This window comes from Coregonus lavaretus, assembly GCF_964263955.1.
Source record: "Coregonus lavaretus genome assembly, chromosome: 5".
NCBI lineage: Eukaryota > Metazoa > Chordata > Actinopteri > Salmoniformes > Salmonidae > Coregonus > Coregonus lavaretus.
In genome coordinates, this window is record NC_139992.1 from 39,885,470 (window position 1) to 39,902,879 (window position 17,410).

A 17,410-nucleotide genomic window follows, 5' to 3' on the forward strand; every position below is an offset into this window, starting at 1 on the left:
AAAACTGCCAGTGCCACTGAACGATAATACTGATGTATCATTCAAACAGGAGCTGCACAACTTAAAATGTCAGGAGTCTTGGCCTTGGGTTGACCTGGAATAACCCCGTCCTCCCTGTCTAGACAGCCAGCTGCCACGACACAACCCATAGGAAATGTCAGATTTAACCGCATTATTTATTTGAATGAAGACCCAATACAAAGATCATAATTTTTATTTTTGTGTAGGCTATGTTAAAAAAATATATAGATTTAGTTCATAGAGTTGTATAGAGGATTCTAGTGCCCAAAAGCCTGTTCTAGAATTGGCAGTGCTGTTGAGGTCTTTCCCCATTTTTAAGTAGTCAACTGAGTGGGACTTTCTATGGGTTAAGGAAGAATCACATAATTCCATCCAGGTTTTCAGGGGATCAGCCAATGAATTATACTCCTGAGAAAACATTCCAGAACTGCAGGTTGCAGCAATTCACCAACCAAGGCTTTATACCTGTTCAAACAACACACGGCCCTTTCAGTTTGTTTACCAACTCATAGAAGTAGTAGAAGAAGAAGTACATTGACTACTTCAAAATGGAGACACATGGCCTCAATAGTGGTGTCCGTGCACTCACAGAAACCATAGTGGGACAAATACAATGTTGCGATCTCTATACAACTCTATGGTTTCGTTTCAAAAGGGCGTGCGGATAAACACGTCATGTTAATTGACTGCTATTATCTCACAGAACAAAACGTATAAGATATTCTAAGCCTGTGTTAACTTCAGACCACTGTATGTGTCATAATACCTAGCGGTCAAACAAGGAAATGGTTTCAATCGTTTTTCCCCATAGGGGATTTTAGAAACACTTAAAATAAGGGCTGTGTTTCATGCAGGCTTACCCTGGCGTGACGTTTTGACAACCGTGTAAATGTCTTTAGGACAAGGTGACTTTTATCAATATATTCGCCTGCGTTTACCCCCCAAAAATGAAACGCTAAATAGCTGCTAATGTGGCTATCATAAAGAACTACAAATGCCATGATGATCTGGAAGAGACTGCCGAATTGATGCAAAGTTAAGAATCTCTGGATTAACTAATGTCAGCTAAATGTAGTAATTAATAAATTGGCTTAATTTCTTTAAATTGACAATTCTGTGAACTGTCTTGTGCAAGTTTTAAATTGGCACAATACCTGTTAGGAAAGGTGTCAGCTAGATGACGAAAGGAGCTTGCAGGGATTTGTAGTCTTGCATGATGTCTACATTTATGCTAATTACATTTTAAAATCTGAGAGTAAATAGATGGGAATATATTGATAAGTCACCTTGTCCGAGAGAGATTTACATGGTTATCAAAACATCACGCCAGGGTAAGCCTACAGGAAACACAGCCCTTATTTTAAGTGTTTCTAAAATTCCCTATGTGGAAAAACAATTGGAACCATTTCCCTGTTCGACTGCTAAGTTTTATGGGTATTATGCAACCTCTATTGTGGCCATGGCAAGTGAAAAAACACGCCTTCTGCACCATCCACTTAATGTTTACGTGCTGAGTGAATTGCACTGCAGCCGTTTTATTTCTTCGTGCTGTGTTGAAAGACTTATAAATAAATAATAAATATTTTTATATTTATATTTAGCAGAAACGCCTAGCCGTAAACATGGGGGAAACCAGACTACCGCGTCATATGTTTTTATGGAGTATGGCAATTATTTACACGTTTTCTTTTGCATCCCTATATGTCCAGATACCAGGTAAAACAACATTTTACTTGCGCGTATTTGTTAATTGTAATCGAAGGAACCTGATAATTGGTTTGGCTGTTGATGATCATGGAAAAGCGTTCAGCTCTGCATTGTTGAATCGGGTGGATCCCACTATTTCAAAATGTTTCGCTTGTGATGGATGATGAACTAATTAACTTAGTTGCATCGGGTCGGTTAAGTACACCGGGGATTGTAAATTTAAAATACTGTCAACCGAAGTAGCCTAATATGTTTTATCGGATGAAATGAACACTTTCTGAACTAGCCAGTGGGGTTGGACTGATCGGGCGAGCTAATGACAGCGAAGCTAACCCAACCCTATTTCACTACATTCATTGCCTTTGCTAAAGTGTTACAACCCATAAAACATCACTATAGCCTAGGCCTAGAAAAGGAGAATGTATTTTGAGTGTATATTCAGCAGGCTATTCAGTTTCATATACTTTACATACATTTATGTGTTTGTATTTATTTATAAACAATGACGTTGTGAGGGAAATCATACAGTAATGTAGGGCAGGCTTAGCCTCGTACGAACCATCCTGATGTCGCGAGCTCACAAGTTCGTACGAGGGAGGCTAGGGGAGGTTGGCTTGATAAAGGAGAATGAGGCAGGTTGGCAGTTATGAAGGTGATGTGGCCTTGCATGCTATGGCCACGTCCTGACTGCACTGGCCAATATTGTACAGATGTCCGTTTAGATATTTGCTTGGGGCATGTGGATGTTGTCTTTACACAGTCGCTGTCGTTACCTTTTTTTAAATGTCTGTATCTGTCTGGCTATTTGAGGGTTAGGAATTCCCCAAGAATGTTGACACTGAAGCTTCCTGCAAGCGCTGAGTGCATTGGCAATAACCCGTCATCAGTCAAGTACACCAGCTTGGCTCAGACCCACATACAGTATACAGTAGATGTAACAAAAATTTTCCCCCTCTCCAAATACAAACTTGTAGTATCATCATGCTGACTTGCCATCACTGTCATTACACCACTTTACTTTATCATGCAGCTATCTTATTATGCCAATTGTATCCAAGGTCAAATTAGTTTGATATTGGATATTCGGTTGCTATTCGGTTTTCTCTCCTCAATAGCTCTTACACAAAGTGTGCCATGACTATGAAAATGATATATATTCCGAATCAGGGGAGGATGGACAAAAATTCCCTGTTTTTTTTTTCTATAGATTTCTTTGTTGTTTTGCTTTCCGTCTTCAATAGCTCTTTCTGTTAAAGAACAGGTTGTTGGGGTGGGAGGAGGGTGATTAATGGACGACCCATTCACTCTGGCTGCTACACCGCATGCAGTGATTAGGTCCACCTGCTAATCAACTCAGCATTTAGAACCAGAGAGTAGAACATTGTGTGTGGTTTGTTTGTATGTCTGTCAATGATATTTCTCCTTGTAATTTATTTTTAGATTTTTAGATTTCACCTTTATTTAACCAGGTAGGCCAGTTGAGAACAAGTTCTCATTTACAACTGCGACCTGGTCAAGATAAAGCAAAGCAGTGCGATTAAAAACAACAACAACACAGAGTTACACATGGGATAAACAAAACATACAGTCAATAACACAATAGAAAATCTATATACAGTGTGTGCAAATGTAGTAAATTATGGTGGTAAAGCAAAAAATAGGCAATAGTGCAAAATATTTACAATGTAGTATTAACACTGGAGTGATATATGTGCAGAAGATGATGTGCAAATAGAGATACTGGGGTGCAAATGAGCAAAATAAATAACAATATGGGGATGAGGTAGTTGGGTGGGCTAATTACAGATAGGCTGTGTGCAGGTGCAGTGATCGGTAAGGTGCAGTAATCCTTCATAGCTCGCTCATATATTCGGTGCGGTATTGTCGTCGGCTGTTTCTGTATGGAACGTTCCATGGATTTCACCACTACACCCTGTCGTTCTCCGCTAACATCAAAGCGGTGACCCGATCCTGCAGGTTCATGCTCTACAACATTCGCAGAGTACGACCCTACTTTACACAGAAAGCGGCACAGGTCCTAATCCAGGCACTTGTCATCTCCCGTCTGGATTACTGCAACTCGCTGTTGGCTGGGCTCCCTGCTTGTGCCATTAAACCCCTACAACTTATCAAGAACGCTGCAGCCCGTCTGGTGTTCAACCTTCCCAAGTTCTCTCATGTCACCCCACTCCTCCGCACACTCCACTGGCTTCCAGTTGAGGCTCGCATCTACTACAAGACCATGGTGCTTGCCTACAGAGCAGTGAGGGGAACGGCACCTCCTTACCTTCAGGCTCTGATCAGACCCTACACCCAAACGAGGGCACTACGTTCATCCACCTCTGGCCTGCTAGCTCCCCTACCTCTACAGAAGCACAGTTCCCGCTCAGCCCAGTCAAAGCTATTCGCTGCTCTGGCACCCCAATGGTGGAACAAGCTCCCCCACGACGCCAGGACAGCGGAGTCACTGACCACCTTCCGGAGACACTTGAAACCCTACCTCTTTAAGGAATACCTGGAATAGTATAAAGTAATCCTTCTTCACCCACCCCCCATAAAAAAAAAAATTGGTGGTTGTCCCACTGGCTATCATAAGTTGAATTAACCAATTTGTAAGTTGCTCTGGATAAGAGTGTCTGCTAAATAATGTAAATGTATTCCAAAACTCCTGAAACCAACATCCTACGCAGGATTTCTGACTAGACTCCGTCAAATTGTAATCATACTATACTCCAGCTGAGGTTGGTTTCAGGCGTTTAGGAATGTTTGTACTTTTCTTACCCCCAAAAAACAAACATGGATTTTTGTCCATCCTCCCCCGCAATAAGGCCAGAGGAGGTGTGGTATATGGCCAGTATACCACAGCTAAGGGCTGTTCTTAATCACGACGCAATGCGGAGTGCCTGGATACAGCCATTAGCTGTGGTATATTGGCCATATGCCACAAACCCACAAGGTGCTTTCAGCCAATCAGCATTTTGGGGCTCAAACTCCCAGTTTATAATATAGAATTTATAATTTTCATAGTCATGGAACGCTTTGTGTAAGAGCTATTGAAGATTGAAATCCAAAATCGTATGATAACAAAGTGTGGACTTTTCTCCATCCACCCCTGATTTAGATAATACTATCTTCATAGTCATTGCATGCTTGGTTCAATAGCTATTGTCGAGAGAACCAAATATCCACTGAATATCCAATATAAAACAAATTTTACCTTGGTGCCAAATATGTGTATGTCCATTACTTGCAATCCACTCCATAGTCACTTTACAGACTGCCAGCAGGGGGCCTAACTGAAATATCACATCTCATTGAACGTGAATGAGTCATCATTGCACAATGTAGTGTTTGTGTTTTACTTTATTGTTCTGCTTCTAGTCCCAAATGTGAGCATACTTCCAGTTGGTCCATTAATGTGTGCCAGGTATGTGGTAGTGCCACTTCTGGTCTCTCAGCTTCACCTGTCGTCTCAAGTGTACACTAAATACACTAGATTCCAATTAACTGTAATAAAGACTAGCTGTATGCTTTCAGTCTTTCAATAACAAAGTTATGCCATGCATAATGCTACATTCCAATCAGTTGATCAGTCTTGGCTCAACCCATAAGCAATGTAATAATTCATAATATGCTGGAATACCTTTTTTTAGTGAGCTGTTGGAACTTCTAAACTCCACCCTTCTTTCACTTTGACATATTGCCTTTGACTGAATAAGCAGATAGCACAGATAAAAACAGTAGTGTCTCGTTTTCACACACATGACCTTTGACCTATTTAGCAGGGTACCATAAACCCACTTACTGTAAGTATATAAACATGACCTCTATTTACTAACCCCATTCTCAGTAAACACAACCCCCCCCCTCCCCTCTGTTTTGTTTATCCATCCCTGCTCTTTGTCTCTGTGGCCAGGTCTCTATGGCAACGAGGGGGTCCTGCCTGTGCGCCTGGTTGAGCCCCGTGTGGACGGCTCCAGGCCAGTGTTGGAGCAGATACATGCTCACCCCTCTCTGCTGTGGCTGGGGCCCCGGCTGGGTCTGGACCTGGATGCCCAGCAGGCCATGGAGCTGCTCTGCCTGGCGGGGGCGCTCTTAGCCCTGGGAGCAGCTCTGCTGGAGCCCCTCCGAGACAGCCTGGTGTTCTTCTGCCTCTGGGCCCTCTACCTCTCCCTCTGTCAGGTCGGTGGGTGGGGGTGGTTGTATTTCTGTCTGCCATTGGTTTGGTTAGATACTGTACCGTAAATAAATGATACAGTAAATTAATCGACATCTTTATCTCTTGACAGGTGGGTCAAGACTTTCTGCGTTTTCAGTGGTAAGTGATCTGTTCTCTGACTACTCTCGTATGGGCTGAATTGATAGCGCGTAACAGGCTGCAAAGCTCTGAGACTTTGAAACTAAAAGTATTTTGTTTACTAAAGTGTTTGGGTGACATCATTTTGTTATCAGCCATGGATTTTACTGCAAGAGCATCAGTGTCAGACGAGAAACCGCTATTGGAACCATTTGCCAGTCAACTTCACTATCGACTCTTCAAAATTCTGTGTTGATTACATATTACAACCTATAGTACAGTGCACCTGTTGTCTATCTTGAGAATAGAACGGATGTTGAAAGTGTTTATGCATATGTATCAGTCTGAGACATCATGCATATGGTTATAGGGGTAGGCATACTTTGCATTGAAGGACATCTATCACACATGTAATATGGTTTCAGAGTAATTGACTTTTAGCTAAGCTTTTAGATGTGCTAGAATTGCAACACAGTTACTTCTGATATCTAATTGTAGCAAAGCAAGATGGTGTAAGGCCAGGGCCGGCCCGCCCATTAGGCAGGATTAGGCGGCCACCTATGGCGGCAGATTGACTAGGGCAGCATTTACCGAGCTTAACTGACCAAGACGCACCTCCAACAACACATAACACCTCACATAACAATGACAATTTCTTTCAACCAGAGGCATGTGGGCTTTTTAGGTGAGCTCTGATGCCGCCCTGTGATTAGCAGTGCCCACTTTGTCAAAGGCAATGGAGCAAAATATTTTACTGGTTCATTCCCAACGCGCCTCTCCAGGGTGCTGTTGGAGAGCTGCATCCACCAACGTTCCGTCAAAAAATGATCGGACATAAATAATGTAGCAGATATAGGGTATGGTAGAACGAGTATGCAGCCTTTTCTGTAGCCTACAGGCTGGAGATAAATGTATGACAATGTATTGAGACGGACACTTTTTACATCATGCACGTTTCTCCAATCAAATAGCTTAACGTAAATGGTGCCCAATCAAATTAAAAGGCAGGGCAGCAGGTAGCCTAGCGGTAAAGAGCATTGGGCCAGTAACCGAAAGGTCGCTGGTTCAAAGCCCAGAACCGACTAGGTGAAAGATCTGTCGGTGCCCTTGAACAAGGCACTTAACCCTAATTGCTTCTGTAAGTCACTCTGGATAAGAGCGTCTGCTAAATGACTAAGTTAAATGTAAAATGCTCTGACATGTTAGCGAACACCATATCCAAAAAACAGGACAGGTCAAAGTCAAATGGACAATATCGACAACGTGGCTACCCACAATTGCTGTCCAGGAGTTTCACCCCATGGGCTAAATTGTCATGATCAGTGGTTTCAAGTTTGTAACTGTACATTTTTGACGAACTGATCATAGCGAAAATGAAAATACTTCTCCATTTCCCACTGTGTAAATGCATTGATTCTCATTGTAAATAGGCTCAGGATAACTCCTGATAAAGTTGGGTAGCTGATATTCAGAGCTTAAATAGCCAAATTAATTAGTCACAGGAATCAGGACTAATAAAGCCAATACAACTGCCTATTTTACAAACGGTAGGTCTACCACTTAGATGGGCATTCATAAAATTCAATTTTGGGCCACTCTGTAGGCTACACCCCAGTAAGCACGGACCGACGTCTTCTTTTGGTCCAAACATAGTCGTCTATGAATGACGTCTTTTTAACTTTCATTCAGAACCGAAAATGAACCTGATTTCAACGTCCGGAAAATATGTATTTTTCAAAGGCCGGAAAATACGTATTTTATTTAACGTCTGGTAAAGACATATTTTAGACGTCTTTTCAACGTCATTTTGCTTACTGGGACTATTCTAGTTTTGCAGGGATATAGGAGGGATTTGTTTTTTGTCTCGCCTAGGGCGGCAGAACAGCAAGGACCGGGCCTGTGTAAGGCAGTGGTTTCCACAGCAACAGCAATTGCATTGAGTGGTAAATAGATAATAAATAGTTGCCAGGTTGTGTTTTTATGAGTAGTCGGGTGTGGGTGTGTCTGAACTGTTTATAGTTAGGTGGATATCCCCTAAGGCACACCATTTGGTTCTGCATGAAGAGAATGCCAACCTACAACCAGTTTTAAGATGCACAGCTACCAGTATGTTGTTTTACCATCTCAGTGCCTCTGGCTCTAACGGCATTGATTTCCTGAAAGGCAGCGTCATTGGATTTGAAGCTCAGTGAATATTTACTGTATTCCACTGTTTTGAGCAGGAATTTAATGTAGCCTTCTGGTGCAGGAATTAAGTGAAATGTAATCTGTTGATTGTATTTGATTTAATACATTTCAACTGTACTTTCTTTGAGACCTGAGACTTTGGGTTGTTGGAGGGATTTCAGTGCCATACACATTATAGTTATGTGAGGAGGAGATGGGATTTTTGTAAAGGAGAGTAGAATTTGATTATTAATGTCTCATTTGATTCCCTTCCATAGGGACAGTCTGCTGTTGGAGGCGGGCTTCCTGACCGTGCTCGTCGCTCCGCTCAACCTCCTGCGGTGGCGCTCGGCGTTCCGTCAGCATGACACCGTAACCTTCTGGCTGGCGCGCTGGCTCCTGTTCCGCCTCACTTTTTGCTCCGGGGTCGCCAAGCTGGCCAGCCACTGCCCCAGCTGGTGGGGACTCACTGGTGAGACGGGAGAAGCACTTATGACACACAACTGTATTGTTCAATGTAGTCTGTTGGGACATTGGGCTGAAATTGGGACTCCTGCTCCCAATGTCAGACCAGTGCAATGTCAGACCAGTGTCCCAACAGACTCCCAATGAGTTGCAGTCCCGAAGCTATGTTCAATGGTACAAGTAATAGTGATACACACTGGCCATAATCAACCAAATAAATTAGTTTTATCCTATGATTGAAGTCAAGTATGTGCTAAATCGGCTCCATTTACCGCTCAAAGCTTGAATAGTCACTATTATCTGAGTAATGATAACATTGCTCATGCTGGTAGATGTATTAATAATGACAATGAAGAAGGAAGGCATGTACTTGGCTTGCCTATGATTGTACAGTGTGCATCATGTAAGGGGTACCTCACCCACCAGCAGTATGCTCATTAGCTCCCATGATGATGATGAGGATGTTTCATGCCTGGAGCCTCACTACACATCAGTCGCAGTTCAGGAAAAGTGTCAGAGATTAGCGATTAGTAAAACGTGTGATCTCAAAAAAGGTTATGTGAGGTGCAGTGTTATGGATCAATCTTTACTCATCCATGTCTCATATCCTTCCTCCCCTCTGTCACCCCATCAACCCCCTCCCTCTCCCCAGCGGTGAACCACATGTTTGAGGCCCAGGGCATCCCCTCCCCCCTGTCCTGGTTCATCCAGCAGTTGCCAGACTGGTACCTGAAGCTGGGGACTATCGGGCTGTTGGTGACAGAGATTGCTGTGCCCCTCCTCTACTTTGCCCCCATCCGCCGCCTCAGACTGGCAGCGTTCTACACTCAGGTGTGTGTGTGTGGTTACACCAGCAGCTGCTAAACATGAGCATGTCAAATGTCTGAGAAAGGATAGAACACACTGAAATATAGGCTTCCAGTTTGTTTTCAAAGTTTCTGCCTAAATCGCTATCAACTCTTGAGGTCTGGCTGAGAGAGGAGAGTTTTGATGGTGAATGAATGACATCTAACTAGACACATGTCTAAGGGATTTTGAATGTTGCAGGATTGCGACCCCACCCATGTAATTTGCATGATGCCTTTATCTAACTATACCTACCTACTTCTCTCTGTCACTGATAACTAGGCAGCGTACCAGGTGACGTTAATGTTCTTGGGGAACTATGGCTTCCTCCCCCTCCTCTCCCTGGCTCTGACTTTCTCTCTGTTGGACGACGACCATATCAGCTACTGGCTGGGCCACGGCAAGAGGAAGTATGCCAAGAGTATGACCTCACTTCTCTTCTTACGCAACCTTCACATCTCACATTTAACACCAGAGTAGACGTTCAGGCCTGCTTTCTCCCTGATACAGCATTATCCACACCCAGTATGGTATTTAATCTGGTGGAAGTTACTATAAAACACAAAGGCTGTTACAGTAATTATCAGCTTCCGTTTCTTTCTTTTCCTATTGTGCCTCTCCAGTTGGCCAACATTGACATTACACAGTGAGGGGTGCATTGCTGAGTGCATACCAGCAAAACACTGGTTCAGTTCCTATGGGTGTCCTTGAGTCTTGATGGCAGGGTTGGAAAGAGAGAGGTCTGATCTGGCAGGATGTCAGGTGTCATCCTGTTTAAACAAAATACATCATAGAAGTACTTAACATTCCTAATGTCCTAATGGGTAACCCCTTAACTTACAAAATAAATGTTTAGTAGCTGGACAAAAACAAATTATGGGCTCTGTTTGTGATACTAAAAGTACCTAACCTAATTACGTATTTGTTATTTATTTTTTTTGCAGCCTGGACCCAAACAATAATGTCATTGATGGTGTTGCTGGTTGAACTGGCTGTATTTGCTGTCATCATCTATGGAACTAAAGTGTTCTTCACACTGGCGATTGACTGGGAGACCAAGACTATGACCTCCAAAACCGGTAGGTTAACATCTATATAAAGTGCATTCTGAAAATATTCAGACCCCTTGACTTTTTCCACATTTTGTTACGTTACAGCCTTATTCTAAAATGTATCCCCCTCCTTATCAATCTACACACAATACCCCATAATGACAAAGCAAAAACATTGTATTTTTTTTGTGTGCAAATTAAAAAAATATATAAAAACTATAATATCACATTTTACATAAGTATTCAGACCCTTTACTAAGTACTTTGTTGAAGCACTTTTGGCAGCCTCGAGTCTTCTTGGGTATGACGCTACAAGCTTGGCACACCTGTATTTGGGAGTTTCTCCCATTCTTCTCTGAAGATCCTCTCAAGCTCTGTCAGGCTGGATGGGAAGTGTTGCTGCACAGCTATTTTCTGGTCTCTCCAGAGATGTTCGATCGGGTTCAAATCCGGGCTCTGGCTGGGCCAATCAAGGACATTCAGAGACTTGTCCGAAGCCACTCCTGCGTTGTCTTGGCTGTGTGCTTAGGGTCGTTGTGCTGTTGGAAGTTGATCCTTCGCCCCAGTCTGAGGTCCTGAGCGCTCTGGAGCAGGTTTTCATCAAGGACCTCTCTGTACTTTGCTCCGTTAATCTTTGCCTCGATCCTGACTTGTCTCCCAGTCCCTGCCGCTGAAAAACATCCCCACAGCATGATTCTGCCACCACCATACTTCACCATAGGGATGGTGCCAGGTTTTCTCCAGACTTGGTATTCAGGCCAAAGAGTTAAATCTTGGTTTAATCAGACCAGAGAATCTTGTTTCTCATGGTCTGAGAGTCCTTTAGGTGCCTTTTGGCAAACTACAAGCCGGTTGTCATGTGCCTTTTACTGAGGAGTGGCTTGCGTCTGACCATAAAGGCCTGATTGGTGGAGTGCTGCAGAGATGGTTGTCCTTCTGGAAGGTTCTCCCATCTACACAGAGGAACTCTGGAACTGTCAGAGTGACCATTGGGTTCTTGGTCACCTCCCTGACCAAGGCCCTTCTCCCCCGATTGCTCAGTTTGGCCGGGCGGCCAGCTTTAGGACGAGTCTTGGTGGTTCCAAACTTCTTCCATTTAAGAATGATGGAGGCCACTGTGTTCTTGGGGACCTTCAATGCTGCAGACATTTTTTTGGTACCCTTCCCCAGATCTGTGCCTCGACACATGCACTGTCAACTGTGAGACCTTACATAGACAGGTGTGTGCCTTTCCAAATCATGTCCAATCAATTGAATTTACCTCAGGTGGACTCCAATCAAGTTGAAACATCTCAAGGATGATCAATGGAAACGGGATGTACCTGAGCTCAATTTCGAGTCTCATAGCAAAGGGTCTGAATACTTATGTAAATAAGGTATTTCTGTTTTTTTTGTTTGAATACATTTGCAAAAAATTCTAAAAACCTGTTTTCGCTTTGTCATTATGGGGTATTGTGTGTAGACTGCTGAGGATTTTTATTTATCTAATACATTTTAGAATAAGGCTGTAATGTAACAAAGTGGAAAAAGTCAAGGGGTCTGATAACTTTCCGAAGACACTGTAATACTGTATACCTAGTGACTCAGTAGGTTAACATCTATATAATACTGTATACCTAGTGACCCAGTAGGTTAACATCTATATAATACTGTATACCTAGTGACTCAGTAGGTTAACATCTATATAATACTGTATACCTAGTGACTCAGTAGGTTAACATCTATATAATACTGTATACCTAGTGACTCAGTAGGTTAACATCTATATAATACTGTATACCTAGTGACCCGGTAGGTTAACATCTGTATAATACTGTATACCTTGTGACCCAGTAGTGTTGCTTTGCTTTATTTTATTTCCTGTAGGATGTCAATCATTGATGATACATTATGTTAATAGTTAAGTGATTTGTTTAATGTATTATTTGTCTTTTTTTGTAGCCTTCACCCAGCAACAGTTTGGCAATTGGTTGAAGCTTGTGACAGGGCCCACTATCTGGGTAGGAGTTCTCTCTCTCACCTGGGAGGTGGTGGCAGCCATGCTGGGGTGAGTAGACCGATTTCATACTAAAACAGTATCTGGAATTAAGTTTGTGATTCAAAGATGGTGGTAATTCTTAGGGCCAGGAGTTTTTCAATAACGAAACAGATCTAGTTCCACTTTGTTGCATTTGCTGACCCCAGAACAGTGGTCTGCCCGGTGCAGTGTGAGTCATCCTTGTTTTGCGTTTAATGTCCACTGATATCTTTGTTTCCTCCCCACAGGTGTGTGTGTGTTAGAGGGTGCCTCTGGAAGCTCTGGGGTCTCATCCAATGGGCTGTCTTTGCCTCTGCTGCAGTCGCCGTGTTTGCTATCAGTGTGGTGAGTCACACCTGTCAATCACACAGGGAGCCTTCTGATTGGTTGTTAACTTGAAAATATTTTTTTATTTCATACTTGCATTCATCTACTGAGTAAAACCCATCTGATTACTCTAAGTCAGTGTTATGTGTAATAGTGAATCATTTTAATGAAGACAGCATAAATCTACCTAATTGGTCTGTTGGCGTTACTATTGATTTATTAGTTAGCACTGTTTCTAAGATTCTCTCTGATTGGTCATGGTGTTGTCCTCGTCCCCAGGTGCCCTACTCGTCCATGGAGCAGGTGTACAGCAGTAAGATCCTACCGGAGGTGAGACAGGCCTACAACCTAGTGGAGCGCTACAGACTGGTCAGTGCCTACAGCCTGGACAGCAGGATGACTGGGGTGGACGGGAGGTCAGAGGTCGTCCTAGAGGGCAGCATGGACAAGTACACCTGGAAGGTAAGAGAGTGGGGACCAAAATAATAGTTATGGATGAAAAGTTTTCAGTTCAGTTTTTTTCTCAGATTTCACAATATTAGACATGGAATGTCCTCAGTCACATTATCTTCCTCAACTACTTGACTTTTATAAAGTAACAAAATGTTATATAGTTCTGCAAAAGGTGTATCATGTGTTTCTATGCACCTTTCCCCATTGGCCCTCCTAGGAGATAGAGTTCATGTACAAGCCGGGGAACGTGGGCGTGGCCCCTCCAGTGGTGGCCCCCCACCAGCCACGGTTAGACTGGCAGATGAGCCTCGCAGCCCAGGGACTGGCCAAACAGAACCCCTGGTTTACAAGCCTAGTGCACTGCCTACTGCAAGGCAATAAGGATGGTATGTACTGCACTCTGGGAGAATGACTTCTATTTTTCAATTAAAGTATAGACCACAGACATCTTTGTTTTAATATGAGGAAAGAGCAGGTTGCATCTGGCAGACTACTTGTATTTTGGCTCTTGGTGGATGCTTTTAGGCCTGTGGTCTTATCTAGGGTCAGGTCCTCCCTGTCCATTTCATCTTATTGATTATGATCTTAAAGGCAGAACTGATCCTAGATCAGCACTCCTACTCTGAGATGCTTTATGAATACGGGCCCAGGAATTCAGTGATATGCGCCTGAAATGTAAAACAGTGTGAGTGTGCAAGATTTACTCACACCTTGTAGATCATTAACCTTCCAAAAAATTAGAAATATTAGCAACACTCAAAGATGACCACATACCTACATGCTGTACTACATTGCTTACACATTCATCTCTATCTCTCCCTGTGGCTCAGTGGTGAGACTGATCCAGACAGACTCAGCCCAATACCCATTCAGCCAGGCCCCCCCGGTCTACCTCCGAGCCAGCCTCTACCAGTACTGGTTCACCCAGACCACACAGGACGGGTGAGCAGCCTACAACATCCATTATAGTAGTGGGTGTGCTGGGGAGAGAGTGGTAATGGGTTAATGGATTAACCCATGAATTCCTTAGACGATTCATTCATAAAATCAGTTAAGATATACAAGTGAACTTAAATATTCACTATATTAAGAAATGTTATTCACAAAATACCCACAAAATGTACATTATGGTATACTTACAGTATGCTAATCGTCAGAATTCGATACAGCCACTTGATACAGGTATTCAACTAGACACAAATGAAATCATTTTCCTATGGTACAGAGTGGTCCGTATTGGTTGTGTGCCCTGTCAGGTCTATTCCTAATGAGTGGTGGAGGAGAGACTATGCGGAGGAGTTCTATCCTGCAGTGCAGCTGGGTGACCCTATCCTGGAGGGCATGCTCAGTCAGCACGGACTCAAGGTAGCTAAGCCTTTTTGCCCAACTGGGTTACATTGTCACTTTGTATTGTGCTAATAATATCTGTACTGTGGCTTATGATGATTGCCCCTCAACTCCAGAAGTGGTGCTGTGTTGGCTATATGGAATTCACGCTCCCCTCTGCTCTTTCATCTGTCACATGACTAGCGTGTGTGTGGAGGTGGTGCATACTAGTGTGTGTGTGTGCTGTGTTGGTAGGCGTACCAAATCTGATTTCTCAGACATGCATACCAACAACACTCACACTCTCTTACGTGTCTTTGTTGTGTATGTACATGTGCTTACATATTATCTTATGTGCAGGAGAAGTTCCCAATCCAGCCCAGTCCTGACTCTCCTCTGGCCCAGGCTCTGAGGCAGGTGCGGGGCCACGTTCAGACTCTACCTGGCCACCTGGTGCTCTGGTCCCTCCTGGCCACCGTCGCCACCATCTGGCTCCTCAAAACCCTTCTCTCTGGGGCCCTGGGGGGCCGAAAGGTTAAACCCACCCCAGCCGAACCCAAGGCCAAGAAGGCTAAGGACCAGCCAGCAGAGAAAAGTGCCTCGGCCTCCAGTCTCAAAGCAGAGAGGGAGAACTTTGAGGAGAGGAAACAGGATGCTGACAGGAGCTTTAAGAAGAGGAAGTGATGCGGGACTGCTGCCATGGGACTTCCTGTTACGTTCTTGTTATTGCCCCTTGTCTCGGGATGGAGGGCGGAGAGAAGGGGTGTTACCTAAATGTAAATCTCAGGTGTTTCTACAGGTACTGCCAATCCGACCAGCTCTGTGACTCAGAGACCACCACTGTGGCCTTGTATTCAGGCAGTTCTCATCTGGCTCTCACACACACGCATATACTGTACATACACAAGCAAAAACGTCTATTTTCTCTGTGCCTCCTTTCATCACCATATTCTCAGGTCCGACTATGGATGAGTCTTCAGACATGCCTACAGGTGAGTCCCTGACATTACAGTACAGTGGTGCTTTGTTATGAGCAATTTTTATGTTTTTGCTTTGCCATCTGTTCTTCAGGGAACACTTTATCTGAATACTTTATCTGAATTCTGGGAATGCATTCATACATTTGAAAGGTTGTTGTCCAACAGTTGTTTAATCTTGTGCTATGTCTTTAATATGATATTCAGGGATCCAAAGTCATGCTGGGCTGGGTGCAGTTATTGTGCAATGGTGAACCCTTTCGTGGACCGCTGAGATCAGTTTTACTGTATCAGACAGACTTTTTAATGTCAAGTTGTCGACAGTGGTTCTGTGTATTGATATCAATACCTGGGTCCTCTACCCCGACCATGAGAAACTGTATAGCGACATCGTCAAGAATACTGAAAGCTTTGTCCTGCTAAACCCTTTGCCCTTAGAACAGCAAGCCACAGATTTAACTTCAAAACCTTTTGTCGCATTATTTTGAACAGCTTTAATGCATAACTGCTCCTAAGAAATCTCTACATTCCACATCTGTGTCCATTTCTTGAGACGTGTATTAGGTTAAAGCACTGCTGCAAAATGACTGGGCTCTAAGGAGAAATTCCAAGCCCTAGGGCGCTATTAAATCGGTATCGCTGAAGCATTACAAATTGCGCGATAAAAGTGTAAAGCTACTTTTTTACTGTCATGCTGGGCTGGGTGCAGTTTTTATTCTTGACTGTATGTTGAAACTGAACACTTAGATTTGACAAAAACTACAGATGAAAAATGTAAGACTGAAACTTTCAGTGCTTGTCAGAAACGTTCTATCTCATCAAATGTAGTTGATAAGGTGTGCTTCTGTCAATGCCAGGTATACTAACAGGTCTGCATGGGATGTGATGGAGTCTGTAGCTTGGAGCTTGAATCCCTGTTTTTACATTTGTCTGTGGGTTCAATCCTCATGCTTTTTAGTGATTGGACCCGGTTTGATTGTTCCTATAGAAACTGACACCTCTCAGAGACCAATGACCAACAGGTGGTGCTCTTTGTGTTTCTGCATTTCTTCATGACAAATGTACAGGGAGAAGTGTTCAGTGTGAAAGAGCCAGTGGCTCTCTGGTAAGGATCTCACCAATGAGGTATGGGGTTGTAGGGTCAGCTGTGTGTGGCTGTGTTGACACTCAGTAATGGTTGGAAGGCTGGTAGATGTCATGGGGGTGAATACCTGGGGTCCCCTCCTATGAAGAGTAGTAGCAGATATGGAGAAAAACTCCTGGGGGAAAAAGCGGGCACTTCGTTTTTAAATATAGTCTAACTTTTTTTCCTCCATAACCACTGCTCTTTGCTGTCTGTGAATCACAGGGGGAACCCCAAGACTTTACCCCTTCTGCTTATGTTATCACAACCTTTCAGCCAATGCCTCCTTTGTGTGGCAACTACTCAGTGGTCATGACTTACTGACCTGCAGAGTCCTCAGTGGGCAACCATGCCCCAGAGTTCAATCCTACAAACCTTATAGGCCTAATACCAGAGCCAGAATCCTTCACACTTTGCTTCATAATTTGACATTGAGAGTTGGGGTGATATGTATATTTGGCTGTGGTTAAAAATGTTATTGAGTGTGTTGGTTGGCTGAATGGAAAGATTTGCTCAAGCTTTGCTGCAAATGTTTTATCAACAGAATAAACAGACTGTTGCATCTGGTTATTGCCATTTCATACTCGTAATAAAGATTTGAAATTGTGGGTAAAAACCTTCTTGACAGCAAAT

At 43.4% G+C, this 17,410-nt stretch overlaps 1 protein-coding gene across 1 annotated transcript; it reads left to right on the top strand.

Annotated features, from left to right (window-relative positions):
• Positions 1 to 1,605: 1,605 nt before the first annotated feature.
• LOC311129026 (lipase maturation factor 2-like) lies at positions 1,606 to 17,383 on the top strand. The gene is made up of 14 exons (XM_084161275.1): positions 1,606 to 1,737; positions 5,645 to 5,910; positions 6,018 to 6,046; positions 8,470 to 8,663; positions 9,309 to 9,487; positions 9,785 to 9,923; positions 10,447 to 10,581; positions 12,496 to 12,601; positions 12,820 to 12,916; positions 13,178 to 13,360; positions 13,569 to 13,737; positions 14,182 to 14,293; positions 14,608 to 14,716; positions 15,038 to 17,383. The coding sequence occupies exons 1-14, from the start codon at positions 1,644 to 1,646 to the stop codon at positions 15,359 to 15,361; spliced, it is 2,136 nt and encodes a 711-aa protein (XP_084017401.1). The 5' UTR covers positions 1,606 to 1,643; the 3' UTR covers positions 15,362 to 17,383.
• The last annotated feature ends 27 nt before the right edge of the window (positions 17,384 to 17,410 follow it).

Excerpts from the sequence above, each read along its gene's own strand:
- LOC311129026 (XM_084161275.1), top strand. The coding sequence starts at position 1,644 with ATGGGGGAAACCAGACTACCGCGTCATATGTTTTTATGGAGTATGGCA. Across the intron at positions 6,047-8,469 it reads GACTTTCTGCGTTTTCAGTG|GGACAGTCTGCTGTTGGAGG; the intron begins GTAAGTGATCTG and ends TCCCTTCCATAG. Across the intron at positions 9,924-10,446 it reads CAAGAGGAAGTATGCCAAGA|CCTGGACCCAAACAATAATG; the intron begins GTATGACCTCAC and ends TTTTTTTTGCAG.